Source organism: Pithys albifrons, chromosome 10 (assembly GCF_047495875.1).
Source record: "Pithys albifrons albifrons isolate INPA30051 chromosome 10, PitAlb_v1, whole genome shotgun sequence".
NCBI classification, from domain to species: domain Eukaryota; kingdom Metazoa; phylum Chordata; class Aves; order Passeriformes; family Thamnophilidae; genus Pithys; species Pithys albifrons.
The window spans coordinates 21,682,231-21,705,541 of NC_092467.1; the positions used below are offsets into that span (position 1 = coordinate 21,682,231).

Genomic DNA, 23,311 nt, shown 5'->3' on the forward strand with positions numbered 1-23,311 from the left:
ATTTAGGTTTTAGATGTGGATTCAGTGGGATCAGTAGAAAGGCTGGTTTCAACACATAATAGTTTGTTGGTTTTATTCTTAAAAACCTCTTTCAAGGGGTGAATATTTGATTTGGTTGTAGTCATATTTCACAGTTTATATTTGTATGCTGCTTTTTTGAAAAGTTTTTTACTTCCAATTCTTAAATATACTGTAAACTTACAGTGCATTCCAGCAATTCTGTTTGACACACTTGCCAATATTTTAAAAATTGTGGAGGAAACTACAGTTTAGGCTCTCAGTACAATAATACTTACTCTTTTCCCCTAACCAGAAAGCAACCTCTGTGTATCCTGAATTTACTTATGTTGCAATTAAGAAGCCCTTTGGCTTATGTACCCTTAAATTTCGACCACCTTGTTCACACAAATTGTACAGCACAGTATTTACATAAACTAGAAAATTGTTTAGAGAGAGGCCATATATCCAAAAAATTACCTGGTCTTCAAAGTCAAATTCTCTATAAACAGTATCTCCAGAATCCATAATCAGACTGCAATCAAGTTCATTTGGTCCTAAAATAGGAAAGAAAATTAGACTTCAGAAATGGATTGGAAATTTCCACTTGATGTGATGGAACACTGTAATATTTCCAATTATCTGTATCTGTGTGAAAATTGTGATCCAAGGAACCATTCAGATGTGCCAGAGCACCCGAGTGAATGGTATTTCATTAACAAAGCCTTCAAAGCATCCATAAAAGCCACCACAAATCTTACTAAGGAAGGGTTATGCTAAATGGAGAATTGTTTTATCTAGACTGCATATTTATTGGGCAGGGTATTCTACGTGCCATGACTTGCAACTATAAAATTGCCACACTCGGGGGAGAATACAAACCATGTTTAGGAAAGAGAAAGGAAATACTGACTAATTACTGATCAGCAGATAAGGATCCTGGAGTGATGTTGACAGGGGACTAAAGCATCATGTTTTCAGCTGTTAAGTCCCCATTTCTATTCTGTTCTAACCCTTTCTAAGGTGACTGTGTGGCTCTGCCCCTTCTCCTTGTCATTTTGCTGTGGCAGGACCATCAAGAATTCATTTTCTTATACTTGGGCTGACAAAATTCCATTGTTGAGAAGCCTTGATCTGGCCGAGCTTTAGAGTTAGCTTCAGCTGAACTGCTGAAGGTGCAGGACAACAGAAACTGAGTTTGATATTTCAAGAAGTCTTGTAGGGGGGTAGTCATTGGTAAACAAGAACAGGAGGATGAACCACCTATCATCTTTCTATATAAACACAGGAAGGGTGGTACAGTATGGACATCGTATTCTGGCACTGTCACCTGACTCATATTATGTCAGTCCTGGGCAGTAAGGAAGGAAATGGTCTCCTGGGCCCTCTGGAATGTGCAGCCCTAAACCAAATACCACACATATTCAACAAACATTAAAATGTGAATAGGCGTGCGACTATAGGAGTACTTTTCACAGCATTATTTAAATGACAATAGCAAAACATACCGTAAAGGTACACATAAACCTAATTACTGTAACCAGCCAGTAGCCACAGATGAGTCCAACCACTAACTTTATGTGGGAAGCAACAGGTAACACCAGGGGAAGTGTAAGATGTTTTTTGTTTTGTGCCTTTATGTCCCCAGCCAAACAAGGTCACTAATGAGGAAAAGAAAACAATTCCCTCCCTCCTGGGTTACAGGTGTCTCTACTTGTAATGATGTTCCCACTGGCACTGAGGAGAGATAGTTTTAAGTCTCTTGCTGACCTGGTGTTTTCTCACCTTTAGAATTGTTTGTATGGGAGGCTCGCTGTAACAAGCGCTATCAGTAACAGATTTTGCAGTTCATTTTGTGCCAGATACATTTATGCATTATCTGGTTTTGTTTGCTTTTAAAGTTTACATAGTAATAATCTATGTAGGTGGTGAACTAAACATCACTAAGAGAGAGAACAGAGGAGAGGAACTGGATGTCACGATGACCAAACTGTTACTGCTTGGTGGAGACTATGATTCCAGGGTGTCTTAGTTTGCAATCTGTATCACAACTGCTGCCAAATTAATTTTCAATTTAACTGTTTAGGCTACATAAGAGATATCAGGAAAGACCTGTATCTACCATCTGCTGGTGTTTTTGTTTTGGTTCCCTCGCTCCCACCCCCAATGCTTATGTATACTTTATCAGATTGCTATAAAAAATTACAGAAAGGAATTACACTCCTGGTACCACACAGTGTCACATGTACATATGCAGCATGTTCTCTGGCATATACACTTTATGGTCTTTTACGAACACCTGTCTCTAAAAGATGCATGCAACTAAACAGATTTCCAGCTGCTGAGAGAATCTTCATTTTTTGATTTATTGTACACAGCTGACATCTCAACACCGTGTCATTGTTGACAATATAATTTAACTAAGCCTCAGCTGTCACTGGCACTGGCCTACTCTGACACATCATTCACTTTTAAAGGCACTTGTGTGCACTTTGTTAAAGGCACTTGATTAACTGTCACTTAACTACCAGGAGCACTCTGTATCCTTAGCTAGAAACACTAATATGAAATATGGTGCTCCAAACTTAAATGTAAAGGTCAGGCTGAAAATGAATTCTCATGCATAATGTATCTTAAGTGATAAAAGCCATAATGGTTATACAATTTTAATATGGTCAAGCATCTTAAGGCCTTTTTTCTTGAACTAGGACGCCAGTGTCCTTGGGAAAACAGCTTCTTTCTAGGGTATGTTCAAGGAAAATTGAAAATCTATGTTTTCTTTCTTGGTTTAATGAAAACTAACAAACCTCATAGCCATCTATCACTGAACAGTGTACAGATTTCTCTACCCTTTTTAAATGGCCTGAAGACAAACCTCCCAGAAATGAATTGAAGCAAATGGCTACTCCCAGGACAAGATAAAGTAATTAGGGGACATATAAGAGTACTTGCGATATCCCTGGTGCAGCATGAATAGTTTGCTATGCTCCAGCTCACTTTGTTGTTGGAGGGAGCATATTTTGCTGAGCTTGGACTAAATCTTGCTCAAACAGGTCTTTTGGGGGAGGACAAGAGGCTCGCTAAGCCATCACTAGCACATGTGGCAGCAGAGGAACATCAGAGAGCCCCTTGATGAGGTACCAGGAGTTGGTAGTCCAGGTGGTGGCAGATCTACTGACAAGGCTAAAGTCAAGGGGAGAGCCTTAGAAAGTGGATAATTCAAAACTCAGCTCAAGTTTTCTAAACCCAAGTGTAAATCAGCAACATCCCACTTGTGGCAATGTTTAGCTATCAGAGAAACATAAAATGTTGGCATAAGGAAAAGAGAAGGGCTAGTTAAAGTGTTTGGAAGCAAACATGTCCTGCTACTTTCAGTGAGACTGTAGGCTGACATCCCATGCCCGACAACAAAACAGTTGATCATAAATCAGTTTCATTCCATTTCTGAGTAAGTTGTATTATTTTTCTTTTGCAAAGTTGGTACACAGAGAAAAGAAAATATTTGTCTACCATTAGGAGGAAAGACTTTAAAGTTTGGTTTGTCCTAATTAATTTTGAGAGGATGTCCCACTCCACCAAATAATCTCAGCTCTTTGTTAACTTGGAGCCTTCCTGTGCTTGTATGAACCTATTGCAAGTGATGTAACTTTATCAATTGCAAGAGTAAAACTCAAGTTAAAAAAACTAGTTAAGAAAGTGCATAAAAGTTGTACTGGCATGGAGAAATAACTTGCAAGCACCTGATCTGAAAAGGTACTCTTAGGACTTTAAAAAACCCTTCCTTAATTGCATGAATAAAGTTAAGGCAAGGGAGACCAGGTCATTTTCCTTAGGGAAAGATGAGAAGATTTTATTAGGTACACTACTGCACAATTAAAAAATAAATCAGTTGGAAGTTTTCATTAAATCCCCATTAACTGAATAATCAGCTCTCCTGGGAGGTACAGGCTGATGAAATAAGAGAAGGCAGAACAGTTAGAATGCATTCCCTTTTTTTGCCACATTTTGTATCTTGACACTGAAGGCATCATTCACAAAGCTTTGTCTTGATAGGAACTGAAAAAGAGATCCAGTGACACTGCACTGAGGGATGAGATGAAATAAAGGTGGCTGCAGCTGTACGAGGATGTGCTGACAGGCATTGCCCCTGCCAGGTCTGATGGTGAGGGAGAGTGATGCTCCTGCCCCAGAGGGGTCTGTGGCTGTGCTCATTCGCTTCCTTCACCATGAGGCTGCACTTTACATTTTATGCTGTATTTTACATATTGTTTGTTGCTCCTAAGTTGAATTGCACAGGATTGGTTATGGAAAGCTGAGAGAGTATGGCTGTTATGGGCAGGTGTGTAATTCCTTCCACAGAAATCCACTCCAAAGTCCAGGGCATCATGGTCCTGAATGTCTGTGGTCCTGCAAAACATTTCAGTGTTCTGAGCCTGGGTGTGTGGCACTTCCTCTGAAAGTGTGTTCGTCCTTAAGTTTTGATGTATGCAAATATCAAGCATTGCTTTTTCACAGTTCACTAAATTCATTTATATAATGAAACTAAACTGTACTGATCTGCCTAAATTTATCTGCAGTTGATTTAACTTCCCATTACAAGGCATCTATGCCCCATCATGTGAGTTATTAAGTCTACTCCTTGGACCATTTGTGTTTTGGCAAATCAGCCAATGTATTTCCAATCCTTGCTTAAATCCGTTACTTATTGCAAATCCTTCTAGCAATTCTACTCAATATGGTTCACTGGCTCAAATATGCCCATACTCCTATTTTAACAACTATAGTATTTGCACTGTTCAACACTGCCATAAAAGTAATCTAAGCCTATCCTGTGAAACATGCTGCTTCTCTTAATAGCATGTTTAAGCTCAATAAAATAAAAATGTCTTTTTATGTTATGGAACATGCTCTGAAGCACCACTTAATAACTCAATTAATACATGTTGCATATAAGCACTTGGGCAAGACAAATGTTTAGAAGATAAATTTCAAGTGGAATATTATAGAAATAATTTACTGAAGGACTGATTAGCATTAGAATGATTACATTTTAATTTTCCTCTCAGAAAGATGCTGCTAATACAAATTCTATTGCAATCTTACACTGTAGTTTCATGACAGATTGTTGCTCTTGGCAACAGTCTTAATATGTTTTAAAAGGCAACAATGAGAAGAATATATTTTAATCTACAAAAAATTCAGTTGTTTCTTTCAGTACATATTGTTAAAAAGTTGATTATAACTGGATTTTACAACTGTAACATATGAATTAGATTGATGTTGAGGTATGAAAATATTAGAAACATTATGTTTATGTTAGCTACCAGGAACCACAGTATATTGCAATATCATTAATAAGATTACAAGACAAAAAGTGAGATCAAGGCAATGCTGGAATTGCAACCTCTAGAAATCAAATACCTGTTCTCACAGAAATCCTACTTCAAATCTCCTTACTATCATCGGTGCTCAGGTTAGGCACCAATTAGGTGATTGTGGCATGGCATCTGCTAAGGCTCATAGCTCTCCAATTATTTTGGTGAGGGATTTATTAGGTAGATCAGAATTTCAAGGAACTGACTGGAACTCATCCAGAATCACAACCAATTTGTGCAAATTGTTTAGGTCTTGTCAAGCTGTTTGTCAGAGCTAGCACCTTTATGACACTTCTTTCCTCTTGCTATTTGGCACTTAGCTCATTTCATTAGGGAATCCACAGGCAATTATCAACACAATGTTGTACAGGGGGAATGTACAGAGTTTGGAATCCATCTCTTGCCTCTGTGAACAAGGCTAAGAAGAACAGAGAATGACAGTTGTCTTTATTCTTCTGTGTATCTCAGCTTGGAGCTGACCATTAAACACCTGTGGGGTTTATAGCTGATGCACTTTTTGTAATTCTCAATTCTCCTCCCCAACTCTCCTTGCAATCCTTGCCCTCTTCCCACACTCCCTCGATACTTCATCTTTACCTCAGTTAGAATACTATTGAAAATAGCCTTATGGGTGGGTTTGTCGGCTATAGCGAGCTTGGACCCCCTTTTGAACCTTCCAAATATGACCTTATCTTTCTGTCTGAAGCACTGCTCTTTGCAAATGTCTTCTAGTAGGAGAAAGTAATCTCCCCTTTGTGAAAAAGTGATAATAGATGTACTGCTACTTCACTGTGCTTCATCAGTTCCTTCTTTCTTGGCAGTCCCCAAATGATTGTTCAGGATTACAAATAAATGAATCTATTCTGCCTGGCAATTTATGGGAAATGAGTTGTCCCCTAAACAGAGGAGAGATCAGATACATGATTTTCTCTACTATATATATATCTCCAGCACTTGTTTTAATAAAGCTAGTAAATTTTACAGGAAAACATTTCACCTAGAAATTTATTTTTCTTTCTGTGTGCTCTTTCAGAAGACATTTCTAGTATCATCTACCTATATAACCCTCACTGTTTATTTGAAAAACAGCCAGGGATGCCATCTGTAAAAAGAACTTGTGAAGTTACCAAAGAACATTTTTCTGTTCACCTCAAGCAAAGTATTTCTGACAGATGTTACAGATTTTCAGTGCTTTGATTTTTAGCTTCAATTCTTTTGCAGTCCTTTGCCCCTCAAAGGATTTTTCTTTGAAGATACTCAAGCCTCAGTAAGCAGAAATAATAAATATACAAATAAATAAAATCCCCAAGCACTTATATTCACACGCAGTTTCAGAACTAGTATCTATTACTAGGGAGGAATTAATCTCACAGGACTGGTTTTCTGGTGAACATTGAGGCATCACTGGAACCGAAACAGCTGACAATTGGAATCGACCAACTTATAAAGTTTTTGTACTAATAGTACACTTTAGTGGACTTTCCATAGTATTTTAAGGATAACTCATAGATAAGTTGTTGGGCAGATTGTAGGAAGTTTCCAAGTGTACAAAGATTTTTTTCCCCCTTGGTTATGCAAATGGTTGAGGTTGGTCAAGACTGCTCCAGTTCCTACATCCATACTTTTGGAATGTGAAAATGGCATTCCACCAATATTGAATGCAGTATAATAAATGTGGGTCGTTAAATCTTACATTAACTTACCTGCTGCAGTCTCTTTGTTTGCAAATAGTTTATTGTCAACAGCTGAACTTATGTCAGAGAACACTTCTTCTTCATCTCTGTCAGCATCAAACTGAAAAAAAAGAAAAGTTGGCAATCAGACACTGTTCACTACTTGGTTGAACATCAACATGTAACATGACTTCACACCCCAAACCTTCTTGATAGGAACCTTTCTATTTCCCTGTGTGCTGTCCATTGCTTTAAATATGAACCATTTTACTTTTGACTCAAAACTAAATTAATTTTGTAAACCATTTTGCCTATTTTTAATAGCTTAGCAGAAGCTACTGTAAAACTGACTTGTTCTCAGAGAATGAAGTTTCAAAGCAAAAGGTAAAACTAGTAATGCACATTTCTCCTTCAGTCATTGGATAGTCCAAAAAATTACAGCACAGAGACCAGAAATGGAATTACTTCACTGTCACTTCTTTTTGGAATTAGCATAATTAAGTTCTAAAATTTGCAAGTGAAAAACTTTTACCACTTTCTACATCGTCAGGAACCAATTTCTGTGACATGTATGTGTGTACAATTTCTTCAAGTAGCTGAGCAAAACTCTTAGGAAAGAGTAAAATATTTTTGAAATTCCCCTATTTATAGAAAAGAGAGCTTTTCTCACACTAGCAGAAAGTGTAATGGCTCAGTTATAAACTAATAAAAGCAGGAAGGAAAAGCTCTTTTAAAAAGGCAAATTAACTTATTACCATTTTAACCTTTTTCTTTTCCATTTATTCTGTCCTTTGCCTGAATTCGGTCACTGAGTTTTTCTCAGCTCTGTCTGACAGGTTGTTTTTATGGCCAGGTGACATGCTTGACAGTGGGTTTGTGATTTTTCTTACCATATTTATCAAGCTTTGTTCATTTAGATCATCAGTTTTTGTGGCTTTCTTTGGAAAAAAAATTGGACATTTTATTACTGTTGCTCTGGAATTTTTCTTATTTATTTGAATTGAGGCCAGATCCATTACTAAAAAAGAGAATACCATAACCTGAAGTTACAAGAGCAAGAAAATAATGCTCCCATCAGATGGCTGTTGTTCATTGTGTCCCCCTGGACAAAAGTCACTATTTTCAATCATTCTGTATTTTCAGTGTAATAAGTTGTAGGATGCGGAATGAACCCCAGGGCAAAAACTTTACACCAGCAATTCCAAGCTTGTGAACTTCAGTGGGGTCTTTCATTCAAGTTCAAGACTGTTGAGACTTTTCTCAATGTCTTGGCAATACCTCATGGGAATGTTTCATGGGAAAAATAACAGGCAAGGAAAGCCATGGAGAGAGAAGTTCAAACCCTACCAGGAATTTTACTGCAGAAGCGAACATCTATATCAATGAAGTTGTTTTCCAAGTATCTGTATCAGAATATAGCATGATACTTGACCAGCTAATTTTAGGCAGATTTTGAATTGTGTGTGTAACACCCACCATTGTACAGTATCACTCTTTTCATTATGCCTTATGATGACATGTGTATTACCTATATTACCTAAGCTGTTCTGCAACCATTTATGAAATTTGTTTTCTTATGGAATATTCCATGAGCATCTCAAGGTAAACTCAGAGGCTAGTGTCACCCCAAGAATAATTATTTAGAGTGGCAGATGTCAGAAATAGTTGAAAAATAGGGATATAACATCAAAGAGACAAAGAATGGTTCTGCAAATTGTGTCTGTGTGAACAAAAGCAAATGGAAGCTTGTGGGAGGCCTAAGTACACTAGAGAGGCAACCACTGTAGAAAATTTGCTGCCAACGAGTTTAATTCTCAGCACCTGTCCAAGTGCTCAAATCTTAATTGGTATTAATCCCAATTCAAATCTTTACCATCCTAATATTTACCTGTATGCTTAGCTCAGCACTAGAGTATCTTTCTATTACAGGTGAGTCTACTATAATTACCAATACATGGAGTTTTCTGACTGGATCTTGAAATAGTTTGTGGCTCTGACCCTGAAGAACACTCAGAAGTTCACCCTGCAGCAGTCACACATTTGTCTAAGCGAATATTTACCTGATCTCAAGGAATTCTTTTGCATTTAGTGTTTATCATAACTCAAACCATTTTTTTGTCGTTTCCTAATGCAGAAATTTGTTTGTGTTTACCTATTAGAGGGATTACATTTTAACCTGTGTCAAAACAGAGACGTGTGAAGAACAGGTCTTAAAGTTGCTGAGCTACTGTTGGGCCATTTATTACCCACACTCAAAAAGCAGATTTAGAATAGCCTTGTTGATCAGAAAAGAGTGTTCATAAGATATGCTAGGAAAGACATATCTTGTAAGAAGTTTGTGGGTATGGGTATGCATAAAACACAGTAAATTGTAGTCATGTTGTGTCTCATTGTTGCTCTGTAGGTCACACCACATTTGGAGAGGTGACAGGCTTGCTTTCTCATTAGTAGCATTTCTCTGAATAATCTAGTTTACCATGAAAAAAAACCATGATCAATCTCAAATGTTCTGAAGGTTCCAAGAATGTGAAACATCAACTTCCCTATTCAAAGAACACCAGCTGTGCTTCAGTAGTCTGAAATATCTGGGCTTTGTAACAAAAGCCTATATTGTTACCCAAAGAAAATCAATTATTTGAAGCTTGCACATAGACTCAGTTTTCCCTTCATAAAATGAGAATTTTAATACCCTGAGCCACAGGAAGGCAAGGTAGCATCCTTGGAGAAATTATTTTTGAAAGAAACTAAGTAACCTTGTTAGTTCTGTACTTACTGAATTGCTAAACATTTTGACATGAAATCCTTTGATAATTATTGGACGCTTGAATAAAAGATAAAAGGTACTCAAGCAATGCATCTCACAAACAGCAGTAAGACTTGTATTTTCAGCAGAACCTGTCTAAATCAATAGGTCGCTTTCCTTACTGAAAACAAATCCCTACTTGCTTTAAAACAGTACTTTGCAACTAAGTAATCTAATTGTACTTTAATGGATGCCTCAGTTTAATTACTGGCAAGGCCTATGTTTTATAGAAATATAATTTTATTAAACATGCCACTGAAAATACTTCCAATACACATGACACATTAAGTGTATTGTTATCCGAATTAATACAGTCTTTACCAGTGATGCAGGAAGAAACAAAGTGTTTCTTCCCTCTGTGGTCAAAAGGGTTTGCGGTCTGAACTCCATGAGGCACCTCCATGGTGTTTTTGTACTTTGCCATCTCTGTTTTGCCAGGGCAGAAAAAGATGAGGGAGGACCTTAGAGGACAAGAGCATCTCATTTCTTTAAAGAAACCAATCTAAATCTTTGAGCCAGGAAAAGTTTCACAAAGGTTTCTGAAGTACGTCTGGGGACTGTGCATGGTTAGAATCCAGTAAGGTCCTTCCCCTGTTCCACACATACACGTGGAAGCTCCAGGGGAGGAAATTTCCACATCACTTCTGGGAGTGGTCCTGCTTCCAAGATTTATCGCCATGTGCTGAGGGAAAGTACGGGAGGCTTTCCTACTTTCTCTCTCATCAGTCTGTTCAATAATGGTGTTTCTGTGGGAGGAAGAGGTAATACAGCATCATTTGGGAGGATGTTACACTGCACACTGTTCTGCTCCCACCGGTTTGAGGGAATATGGCCCAAGAATTAAACCAGGAACAAAACCAAACTTCTGAAGACTCTAAGGTTTGCTTTTATCTGAGTTTCAGAGAGTTTTGCTTTGCTCTGAAATCATGATTTAATAAAGAAATTACTAGTATAAGTCATGTACCTCAGAACATATTGATTTATTGAAAAAAATGACGGGCTTAATGATGAATTTTCTGGAAAGTTCATCTCATTTTCACATGAATACTGTTGAATTGCAGAATTTGACACTGGCATGGTGTTACATAAAAATGATGGAAAATACATCCTAGATCTTTTGCATGGCAAACAATTGTCCCAGGGAATTCAGGTGGTACTTGCTGCTCTCAGGGAGAAAATGATTAGTGCTTCTAAATAAGTGCCCAACAAATGGAGCTTCAGAGAAAAATCATCTGAGTTACTGAACATTGCAAATCTCACTGGTCCATGGTGATAATTGGAGCTTTGATAATACTCTGTATTGAGTTAAAGAAAAAGGTGCACAGCTCTTGCTCTGATAACTCAGATTATTTTCTATTATATTTTACCCCATACTGATGAAAAACTACAACTGAAATCACACTAGAGCTCACCAGTGATTTTTAAACTACTATGCAATTAGTAGAGGTCACAAACTGGTATCGGACAAATTTAGAATGAAATTGAATAGGAGATATTAACACCATTATTAGAATCTTAAGGAATACTCTGGGTTATCTAAAAGAAACCACTTAACATCTTATTTTTTCTTACCACAGGAGTCCCAAAGATGATTCATAAATAATTGCAGAGTCCTCATACATCCATCATTAGTTTCTCAAGTTTCACTTGTCATCCAAGTATCTATTGCTGAGTGCTACTTGTAAACAAGCACGAGGCTGAATGTTCTCCAGCCCTGAGTGGAGCTGACAGTTCTGTAGCAGCTGCTGCTGCCTTTTGTGGATCCCTAACTCATTTACTCAAAATAGGTGCAATTTGAAGCCACCAATTATGTAATTTTTGAACACACTAGGTGCATAGACAGACGTTTTTCATGGTAAGAAAAAATTAAAATTAAACCATCAGATTCAAATAACATCTTTCACTAACATGATTGGGTACTGAAATGACCTTAAAAAGAGCAAATACATGGTTATAGCAGAAACTATCAGCTAATTTAACTGCCTTATACCACAAAATGTGAAAATACAAACATGTACCCCCCTGCACACAGACATTATCTATTTTTTTCTGTTTTTCTATTTATTTGGCAGTACAAAAACAATGAAATTACCACAAAAACAATGAAATTACTGCAAAAGACAGGCTGGGGGCTTTTTGTTCTTCCAGTGATCTCCTGTTATTTCATCCTAAACTCAAGAACTTAGTGCTGTGGCACACAAGTGTGGAGATGTTCTGACAGTTTGACTCCCTTCACAGTGAAACACTGCCAAGCCAGCTCCCACCCTTGTGATACGGAACAGGATGACACCAGCAAAATGGTATCGCTCACCTGAAGAAACAATTAGGAGTAGCAAAAATAATAGCCTGTCTTTGTACATTTGTGTGGAGTAATAGCTTTTGATAGGCAGAGAGAGGGAGAAGTTCAGTTTCCATGCTGTGATCATTTGAGCAACACCCTGACTCGTATCAGTTTTCAGCTGATAAAAATGAGTGCCTTGGGCAATGTAGTGGCAAGAGTTGATGGGAAAGACACTGTGCAATTATGGGCCCTTGTAGAGAAGAAAATGGGCAAACTAAAGGAACCTGGATTTGATCGGGCATGAGGGGAGAAATCAATAATTTGGTGGCACAGCAGACAGAAAATTAATGGACTTGAGGGGATAAAGCAATTACTTGTTTGATAGGGAAGCTGATGGACACAGGGAGCGGTGCCATAGAGTGGTTTTGGAACATACATACTTTTCATAACACTAAGATGCAAAGCCTTTCTGCCTGTGCAGATGCTGAAGAGCACTGGCAGGTTAATTCTTACCCCAATAAGGATATTCTTCTGGATGGCTGGTGACTTTTACATGGAAAGCAAATGCGTTGCTCTTTTATTTCCAAAGTCATTTTTGCGTCATGTTCTCCATTTTCTCAAAGGATCTCTGAGCTTCCAGTGGGCATTTTCCTCTACCATATATGTATTTATTTAACTTTTTAAAGCTGAAGTCCATTTAACATAGCCAGTAATAAACAATTAAAATGTTTCATTCATTTCTTTACACTGCTTTGACTCCTACCATAAATACTCTGAAATTGTCTTCAGGGATCAGAAATGAATCAGGCAGCATATGCACTAACTCACACAGCATTAAAGGACATGATTTGCATGTGTTTGTACTGGGTTAACTCACTTGTCAGATAAGTTACTTCTAGCATGGCTTTTCAAGCTATAAATACAGTCAACATCTCTACATATAAACTCTATGTGCATATATTCATTTTACAAATGATTGAAAACTTGCACCTTGACATGTGCAAGTTACATCTGTTCAGCAGCTTCTACAACAAAGTCAACTGTACTAATTAATTTTGAAGTTTAATTAAAACCAAAGAGATTCTTTAGCATATGCACATATAAAGATCTTTTCTACCTTGAAAACATAACATTTTTTCTTTTTTTTAAAAAATATACATTCCACTGTTGGAGTAATTTTCACTATGGGTTTATTTTTTAAAAGAAATTGCCTTCAAAGAGGCGAATGGCACTACAAAGAAACAGAACAGCAGTGCTGAGCATCCAGACAGATCACTTCAGAAGAGCCTGAACCAAAAACTTAATTACAGTCTGAGTTAAGAGATGTTCCATGACTTATTTGTTACTCTGTTCCTGTAGAACCCAGGCAAACATTCAGCCTGAGGGAGAGATCATCTTACTCTCTTTCTCCACTGGGTCCAGAATAAATTGTTTGATTTTTTACTTTAATGCATCTGACCCTGAAGGAAGGGGAAAGATGTTGCTGATTACAAAGAGTCAGGTATGAGTGGATGCTGCCCAAGTCATCACACAGCTTTAACAGCTCTCTGTGTCTTAGCTTCCAAAATTCTTTCTTACATTACCAGAGCTCAGTGATGCTGCAAATTATGAAGCTTTAATGTAAAATTCAATATTTTAAAACCTAGACAAAGGGCAGAGCAGTACAAACAAATTGCATGAAGCTTGTTAATAACAGTAATTGTCACTTCGTTATATACAGCTCAGTGATGTTACAGGAAGACCTAGAACTACACAACTCTTCCCCAAATGTCTTTGACTTTTCTTTCCACAGTAATAATGCTTTTCCAGTAGTTCTTCTTCCATATTTATCTTTGAAGACTCCTAGAGAGCTTGGACGTGCCTTTGTTCTTCAGATTGAATTCTCTGGGAATAAACTAGTAAAGGACCAGTTTCTACAGCACAATTCCCTTATTTCCTCCAGTACCACATGAGGAAAGTACTGAAATGTTCACTTTTCTAGAGCACCCAGTTCAGTGAAAGAGCTCTGATTACCAATTATGTTCAAATAAATGCTTTTCTCAATAAACTTTTGAGTGCAACAGCACTTAGGCAGAATGAGCCCTAAGGCTACATGACATTAACCAGTATGTTTGTGTGTAGAAGGCCTTTTCCTGACTAAAGTTTTTCTAAAATACATGTTTTCCCCTGCCTGTAGAGCTCCTAGAACTCCTGTGTCACTGTTTCTTTTTTTTAAAACAAAACGAAATAATTTTCTAGCCACAGGTCCCACAGCACATACAGACTGCAGACAGGCACCCTGACTAAATGTATAGGAACACTCATTTCCCAAAAGGGTCCATACAAGCAACAACTGTAATTCAAATATGAAAACTAAAAAAAATTTAGAATAACTCAGAAATAAGACATTTCTTCCTATAAATATTATTTTCTCTTGTTGACAGTTTGCACTTCAAAGAAAAACATTGATACTGCTGCCAAATGTAGCCAAATATTTCCCTTTCAAGATCAATAGCATTTCTCCTGTTGGCTTTTGTTGAAGAGATTCTGAAGACAAAATACTAAAATATTGTTGTCTGGTCTTTTACCGTTAGATGACTTCATGACAATTATTACAAAATGTAGTTTTTCATGCATCATCTCAGTTTTCTAAGGAAGAATGCTACCAACTGCAAGCTAACAACAAAAGCCTCGAGTTAATTTCAGCTGCAAATTTAGCAAGTTATTAAAGCACGAGACCTAATGATTCAGATGCAAGAACAAGCATAGGGTATACCATGGGCTTCAACATTAGCTGCTGTGGGTGTTCTATATGCAAAATCTGCGTTTAATTCAGGAAATAATGTGACATTTTTAATCATCTAAGATCTTAGCAACACAAATAGTTTCAGTTGCAATAGTTGTAGCTACTCAAAATGGAATTTCACACTATAAGAACTGGAACATTTGAAAATTACTAGCTTTTCTATTTTCCTTGGAAAACAAAAATAAATTTTAATTCCCAGCTATACAGTTTCTATGTATTTCAGAAATTCTGATTTAGTATAAGCAGTGCTTCTAGAGGTGACCTCTGTATTAATAAACTTCATAAACAGCATTGAAATCCATGTTAATAAGCCCTTTCTTAGTCACCTTGAGCTGAAGAGTACTACATTTTCATGAAATAAATTATTTATCTCTAGAAATAGACTTGTATCAAACAGGATGGTATTTAGCAAATGTCAGTTTGAGTTCAGAATGGGCTCATAAACCCAACTTCCAACTGTGCTGCCTCAGGAAGGACATGGATTTGTTTCCTGCAGCTAGAATGGAGCCACTGCTATTTTATTTTCTGTACCAGAAAGTTCTGTTTTGACATCCAAATTACTGAAGGATGTTGTTTCAGAGCATAACGGAGACTACTTGATTTATAAATGAAAGCTGGCAAGCTAAGGAGATACTGACAGAAACTATTGCTTTAGTCATCATGGAATATGACATTCATGCATCTAGCATCTATTTTTTGGAAACAAATGTAGGACAAAATCCCACATGATTATATAGGCTGAGAGCATTTTATATATAATAAAAAAAAGGAGATAAAGTGGACCTGATTGACATAATTTATTTAACTTTTAAAAGGCTTTGACAATATTCCAACCCAGAGGCTATTAAATGAAACATATTTTTAGGGAAGAACTAAATAGTATAATGAGTTTATTTTAAGAAGTATGATAAATGTCCACAGAACATCTTGTCAACAAGTAATACAGAGAATTGCCACTCCTGTGTGTTGCAGGAGAAAGATGAAAAAAAGACCCAAGAAAGATAAAAATTAAGCCTCTGTAATCTTTCTTTTAATATAATTTAATAACTTTTCCTTTAGTTGTCCACTACTTGTTTGTTTGAACGAAACACATTAAGAATACCTGAAACTCTAACACATGGGGCCTAAAAACACAGTGGTTAGGGTATCAATAATTTATTGCAAAAGCAAGCTAAACAACCTGTACTGAGTATTTATACAACATGATCTATAAAAACTGCTGTAACTGACCTTTGCTTCCATTTATGCAGAAAATTAGACCTTTTGATATTCTGAAAGAGAATCCATTACTTTACACTTACTCAACAGTAATTATTTTATAAACTGTGAGTTTTTTCTGTATTAAAATAGTTTCTGGCTAGTATTCTCCATCACTGCAGCTCCTTCACCACTGCTCTGTTTTTCTGTTGGGTGAGACTATATCATGGTGCTTCTCACGCTATGGTTGTTTTCTATGTCACCTCTGTGAAATGGCAGAGATTTCCTTTAGCTTGTACTATAACATGTTCTAGTTCCCAGAAACTTTTGGAAGTCAGTGTCAAAACTTCTAGAGAATTGTAATGTCTTATTTGATTCTATTAGTTTTGAGAGTAGCCTATACTGTAAAAAAAGAAAAATAATTTAGAAGGAGGTCCTAATTATTTGTAAAGCATACTCTTCACTACAATTATGCCAAGGGGGCAGGGGTACAAATCCCTCATAAAACAAATATCATGTGGACCACTCTACACTGAACAAAATAGACCCCATTTCCTTTAAAAGCCCTTTACTGGGTCTTAGGATGTTGCTGCTTCCTCCTCCCTCCAGTGTGGGAAGCAAGAGTTTACAGAGAGCCTATTTCATGCTGGCTCTGCAAGTAGTTGATTTTGCATACCAGCTAATTTAACTGATGTGACTCAACACTCTCCTGCCTCGTGTAGTGAAGATCCCAGGTATCTGCCCATATTTAGTTTACAGTAGGTTTCCTACACACCCTTCTCTGGCAGCAATGCAACATATACAGCCCTTGCAATAGACCATGACACTCTCTACGTACTTATTCTCGTCCCTACTTCAGTGAATAAATACTCACAAGCTTCTATTCCTGCTTAAAACGTTTTATTTTGTCCTTTTTCATCCTCAAGACAAATCATGTGCCCCAAAAGGGTTATATTTAGGTCTTGTTTCATACATCCAATGTCACATCAAATGCCAGGTATCGTCTACTAAATCTTTTTCCAAGGCACTTTTTTTAAAAGTCAGTCAAGTTCCCCATGCTCATGCAATTCACAGGGAAAAAGGGAATCTTGCAGTTTTGCTTGAACTTTGCTCAATGTAAAAAGAGCTACTGTAACCTTTAACTTAACGAATAATTAAAATTTGCAAGATATGTTACCAGACTGGGGTTATAACAAATTGTTGTGTAGACTTAACAAGAAGGTATCAAATAAATCTTTCAAAATTTCTCACATTAGTGGTTGTTAAGCTAAAGGTTTTATCAGAGACTTCTTTCCAAGAAACACTGGCATGGTTTCTGTTATCAAGTGCTGACCTAACCTGTGAGAGAATATCCAGACATGTTTAACTTATTCTTAGTTACACTCACCCTACTAAATTTAGTGATTTTTCTGAGTGGTCTCCTGGCTGTAGTTGAAGGATATAATGAATAGTTTTTAAAACCAAACCAATTTCAGAATTCACATGGCTCCTGACCCTCATTCTAAAGTTCAAGAGAGAACATGAATTGCATAAATGAAGCAAAGCCTTTGTTCAGAGTACTGGAATTGAGCTCATTTGTGTCTTGCACCCCATGAACAGGGTCAGAGATGAAAGCTAAATTACCCACAAAACCTTTAATGGCCATTACAGCAGACTGAAGTGACACATAGAGCCTGAAGGAGAGCACAGATAATGTTCTTGTAAAGGAACCACCTACCTTGGGCTTATGTGAATCTGTATTAAGTACAATATATATGGTGAAATTCTTGCAGTAAGGTGTAGATACAAAGAGGATTGCTGGAATTTTTTTCCAATGTATTAAGGATGGATAAATTTAATAATCAACTTGACTAAAAACTGTGTTGCCCACGTTCTAGGTTCCCATTTAGTAAGGACTCCACATTTACAAAGAAGTCCGTTCTTTTCAGTAAAGCAGCCAAAAAAGCCCAAAAGGCAGAACACAGTAGGAAACCAGTGAAAAGCATATTTTTAAATTGCCTAATTGGCATCTTGCAGTGGTAGGAGAGTGAGATGACCTTGGCATTAGAAAAACTATATTATTCCCACAGCACAATGGATGGTAGAATACAGGAAAAGACAAGACCTGGCATGCTAGACAGAGCAGATAATTTTGAAGTACTGGTGCTGAACACATGAATGTGAAGCTTCAATTTGACATTCTGGTTAGATAGAAAGATAAATTCAGCTGAGTACATAATAAAAAAATGTTAAGATTTGCCTAAACCCAATGTTATCTTAGCAGCTACATTTTTAACAAAAAGGATGGGGGGGTGTTATCATATGTATGAACAACCGTAGATACAAATAACTGATTATAGCAAGTTACAATGAAAAGATGCCACCTTTTAAACATTAAGTCCTTCATTTTTTTACCATCACTGGTATGACTGTGTTGGCATAAAAAGAGATTAACAGCTGGGAATGGAGACAACAGTTCTTCCTTTGCAGGAAATTACAGTAACTGTGACTGCAGTGTTATAGTTATGTCTTTAGTTTTATTAATAAAAATAAAAAGTCCTTCAAATAGAGGAATGAGAAACATTCTGCAACAGGGAAGATGTCCTAGGAGAAGGCTATAATTCTCACTTCAGTACTTTCTAGTGTGGCATGTTCCTCGAGTCATACAATGAATTAGTAGCTTTTCAGTTTTCTCAGTTCTCCGCCAGCAGTGCAGCTGCATCTAACCCTGTTGTGAAGCCTAACTAAGACTACAGAACTCTAGAGAAAAATGCCAGTAGTCCAGAATATTAATGGCATCAGACTTCTTGCTGACAGTTTTGACACTTCAATGGCTTCCATCATTACAATACCTGAGAGTTCACAAATGTGAATAAATTTGTCTTTATGATGCAATAAAATACAAAAGTATAATCTCTTATGTCTCCCCTCTTTTTCATGCATTACATCTACAGGAAAGAAGGAACAGGAGTAAATGCTCAAATAATTCCAGGATGATACTAAATTGCATTACTAGAGGTTAGTTCACCCAATCTCGTTTACCCATTTTAGTCAAAGTTGAGAATCATTTACTGCAGAAAAAACATTCAGTTTCCAGTTGCATAAGGAAACAGAAATAGTTCACAGCTAATGATAGCAACTTAGATGCTATAAGCAATGATTCAGGAAATAAGGATATTAAATACTGGAACAGTAGAGCACAACCCACTAGATGCAGTAACATTTTAATAGGACTGTGAGAGCTGAAAGACCACCCTGATTTTACTGATGTAGCAATTTGCATGAGTTGATATGCAAATTTTCTCCATCCAACAGCAGCAAAATGGCTCTGCATAAAATCAGGAATTCACTGACTATAAACATTTCACAGCAAAGATCCACCAGTGGCAATCAGAGCTGGAAATTACTAACAGAACTCTGGATAAGGCAGTGGTATTTTATCATCTACTGCAGAGCAGGGTGGAAATGCAGCTTTGGTTCTTCAGCTGGATGTTCACAAAATCCATGGTCATTTAGGGTAGGGAAATCTGCTTATGGATGCCAAATATTTCTGATTCAATAAAAAAGGTCTTCCCAGAGATGAATTAATTTTTCCAAGCTGGTTTCTTAATATATCTCATTTAAATAAAAAAATTAATCTTCTTTAAGCATCACTTTAACTGCAAGAACTAAATTAGAAGCTAATATTCACCCAAAGGACACAGCTTAATTACCTAAAGATGAACCATTTAAAATAATTTGAGGAGTATTTAGGACATGTTATTTTAAACATCTCTTTCAGTTCATTTCTCTGCGTGATAACTTGGCTTAATTACTTATCTCAGCTTTAGTTTCAGATCTGTAAAAAACCTGTCTGTTAATTTTAAACATGTATCAGCTTTCACAGTGCCAGAAATGGATAAAATACGAAATAGTATGGTTTTGAGAAAGAGCATTCCCTCTCTCTTTCTGGAGTTCCAAAATCAGCTTGGCCCATGCACTCATCACTGGCTAATTCTATAGCCAGACTTGACAAATTTGTTTCTTTTTTTAAAGTCATCCACTTCATTCAAGCCACTGGCTGTACAGGAGGCAGGGCAGCTTTCGAAAAGAAGATATTTATTTAAATTATCATGCTTCCAGTTAGAAAAGGACAAAGTGTTGCACTGATGCTATTCACCTCAACAAAGAACTTCTACCCTCAAGATTTCTCTGCTTGATGGCATGTAGACAGATGGCAAGTTTCCATGCTTGGTCATTCCCTGGCAGATAGTGACATTTCTGATATACTTAACTTGTTGACATAAACCATAAAATGGGAGGCTGAAAATATTTCGAAGCTTGGAAATTATGGTGCACATGTTTCCACATATGAACAAACTATTCATCTATCTTTCCCATACAAACAGTTTGTTTAGACTCATTTCTAGATAATGTTTATATATATACCCTCTTTTGTATGTTATTCAAAATAGCTTACAAAACAATAGCGCACAAATAGTGTTGAGACACAGTGTAACACCTAGCAGTGATTAGAATATGCATAAACTTTCTCTAGTTCAGCCATTTCACGGGAAACAGTTCCAGGTTCTTTCTCATAGCCCAGTTTTTCTGCAGAAGAGCTATCAATTATTGGAGAGACATAGAGAATCTTAATTTTCAGTAACAGCTTTCTGTGACTGTGGAGATCAGGTTACTTGTTCTAGGCTTCAACTTGCTTTTCACTGCTTTGAATTACCAAAAAATGAAAAAGTGATAGTCATTATTTCCCATCCCACCTCTCATTTTCCTTGTATAGAAATTTTTTAATGATTATATAAGCATATACAAATAAAGATCTAGAGACCACACAGAGGAAGACTCCCGAATCTCAAACAAAACCTCTGGTCTCAGTTTCCGTAAATAGCTGCTTACATTCCTTCTTTGATTTGAAAAGTTTCTAACACATTGAAGGTTTGCTCCAGGTGACATTCAAGGCTCTCTGGGTTCCTCTTCATCCCCCCTCTTGGTCATGCCCAAGAAACCAGAAGTAACCTGAAGATCCTGTGTAGTAGTCATGTTTAAAGCACATCTAAAATGTTCCCAGAAGACCAGGCTTGTGGCTGCTGTATCTTTAAAATAACTGAGAGGCATCTGAAGACATTTTGGTGGCACTGGGCCAATCAACAGGAAATCTCAGCTCAGTACCCTCTAGAAAACAAAGCAAGTTCAACCCACATCTATGACTTGTGGGGAGAAAGGCCATGCTCAGGTATCATTCCTGCCAAGTCTGTATCACTTTGCAGCCAAAGATGCAAGATCCAAGAATCAGATGGCACATAAATGAGACTCTGAGCCTGCAGCAGAGAAGTGAGAGCACGTGGGGGAGGTGGTGGCTAACAGTTCCTATTCCTAGCATCACTTCAGGGAAGGAGGAGTGGGATTTTTAAATTTTTCTTTTTAAGGACTGTTTAATGCAAAACTGCATAGATGTGAGCAAGTATCACCACCGTAAAAACAAAGGCAGCTACTCATTCTGAGTTCTGCCAAACCAGATGCACGTTCCACCACTAAGGAGGATTCTCTGAGGTGGATTCTGGTTAGGGAGAGGTGCCTGGCAGTGGCTGTCATTAGCACCTGGAAGCAGGGTGAAGGTTTCTACCATGCCTTTGCATAACAGTGTGTTATCAACAAGATTTGGATTGATCTTGAGAAGCTGCTCAAAGGACCTACGTTTCCCCAGGGTCAGGCCAAAGTTGTAGAAAGACTGAGTAAGGGCAAGTCCTTTGGAATCAGCATTCACAAACAAACAAATAAAAAGCCCAAACCAACATCTCAAGCTGGGCAGCTATATGATAACTGAAGAAATAGATGATAACTGATATTTTTGTTGGCGTTTTGCTAAGTCACAGCCTTTAAATGCAGTTCACATCAATGTGCAAATTCTATAGCAAAACTCCTTTTTTAACAAAACAAGAGAAAAATTTATATAACACAGCTCCATGGGGAATTTTGCTGTGACAGTTGACAGCCATTAGGCCTGTTTGATGCTTATGAGGTCAGACAGCTACTTCCCTCACCCGCAACTGTTTAACTTCTAAATTTGTGCTCAATATCCATTTCCAGCTTCAGCTGCTTTTTCTTCTCTGAGTAATCTGAATGTCATTTTAATGTTTTCATAGGCATGGTAAATTCCCTAAAAGGACAATGAAGACATAAGAGAAATATGGATTTCATGTATGCCACATGATGCCTCTCATTCTGGATGTTTAATGTTTAGTATTTTTGTCTTAATAAAGCCAGTTGTTTTTTCCCCCCTTAAATGCATACAGACTTACTAACATCACAAGGTTGACACTGAAGCATTAAGCTTACGTATAATCATTATAAATAGGCAGACTGGACCTGATCCAGTCTCCAGTAGGAGAAACTTCCACTGCTACGATGACGAGCTCTGTACACTTTTTTCCATGTACACCAAAAGATATGTTCTACAAAGAACAGCTAAGCTCTCTGAGAACTGTTGACTGAAAGATTTCTGTAACCCAATGATCCCCCCTCCAATAACAACACCAGTATCTACGCCAGATTACAGTCAATAAAACTGGAAATGTGGAGAATTGGTGTTCACAACTGAAGCTCTCTGCTAAACATTAGATTACTTGAGGTCACCTAGGCACTTACATGTTCTCCCTTTTATAATTTAATCTAACTAACATCTGCCCCCCTCGTGTAATTTTTATGTTAGGTAAACAATACATCATCTAATATTTGTTAAAAGTTACTGAAACAATAAATACCAGCATATGCATCTGTTTACATACTGTTTGTCTAAAATTGTATTACTACAGTCTTGATACCTTCTGAATTTAAATTTGAGCTAAATAAATTCAGGTTCTGAGTTGTTAAGACTGCTGACATATTGCTAAAATGAAGTTTAAACACAGACTTTGTGTTCATGAAAATATCAGATATTTCCTTCTCTTAATTATAATGAAGTTCACGAACCATTATTCCAAAAAGGGAGTTTTTCAGAAAGGACAGAGTTGTATTTCTTAGAAGTAGGTGGGGGCCTCACTTCTTTCCATCAAAGCAGAAAACTGGATTAGACTCTGAGCAGGTCTACCATGCACAGACTGATAACATAAGGCATACAGATCACCAAACAGGTACAAGCGAGGTACTACAGAAAATTATCAAAGACCAAGTGAAAAACAAAGGTGAAGGGAAAGAATTACACCTAAGCAACCTAACCAATAAGAC

At 37.2% G+C, this 23,311-nt stretch overlaps 1 protein-coding gene across 2 annotated transcripts in view; it reads right to left on the reverse strand.

The window, feature by feature from the left end:
- Positions 1-23,311, reverse strand: part of AK5 (adenylate kinase 5) — an 83,672-nt gene that overhangs the window by 38,622 nt on the left and 21,739 nt on the right. For both annotated transcript variants that reach the window (XM_071564729.1, XM_071564730.1), the window contains exons 7-8: positions 7,076-7,166; positions 478-554 (exon numbers count right to left, since the gene is read on the reverse strand). In XM_071564729.1, the coding sequence (XP_071420830.1) occupies positions 478-554; positions 7,076-7,166 (168 nt within the window). The remainder of the gene's footprint in view (positions 1-477; positions 555-7,075; positions 7,167-23,311) is intronic.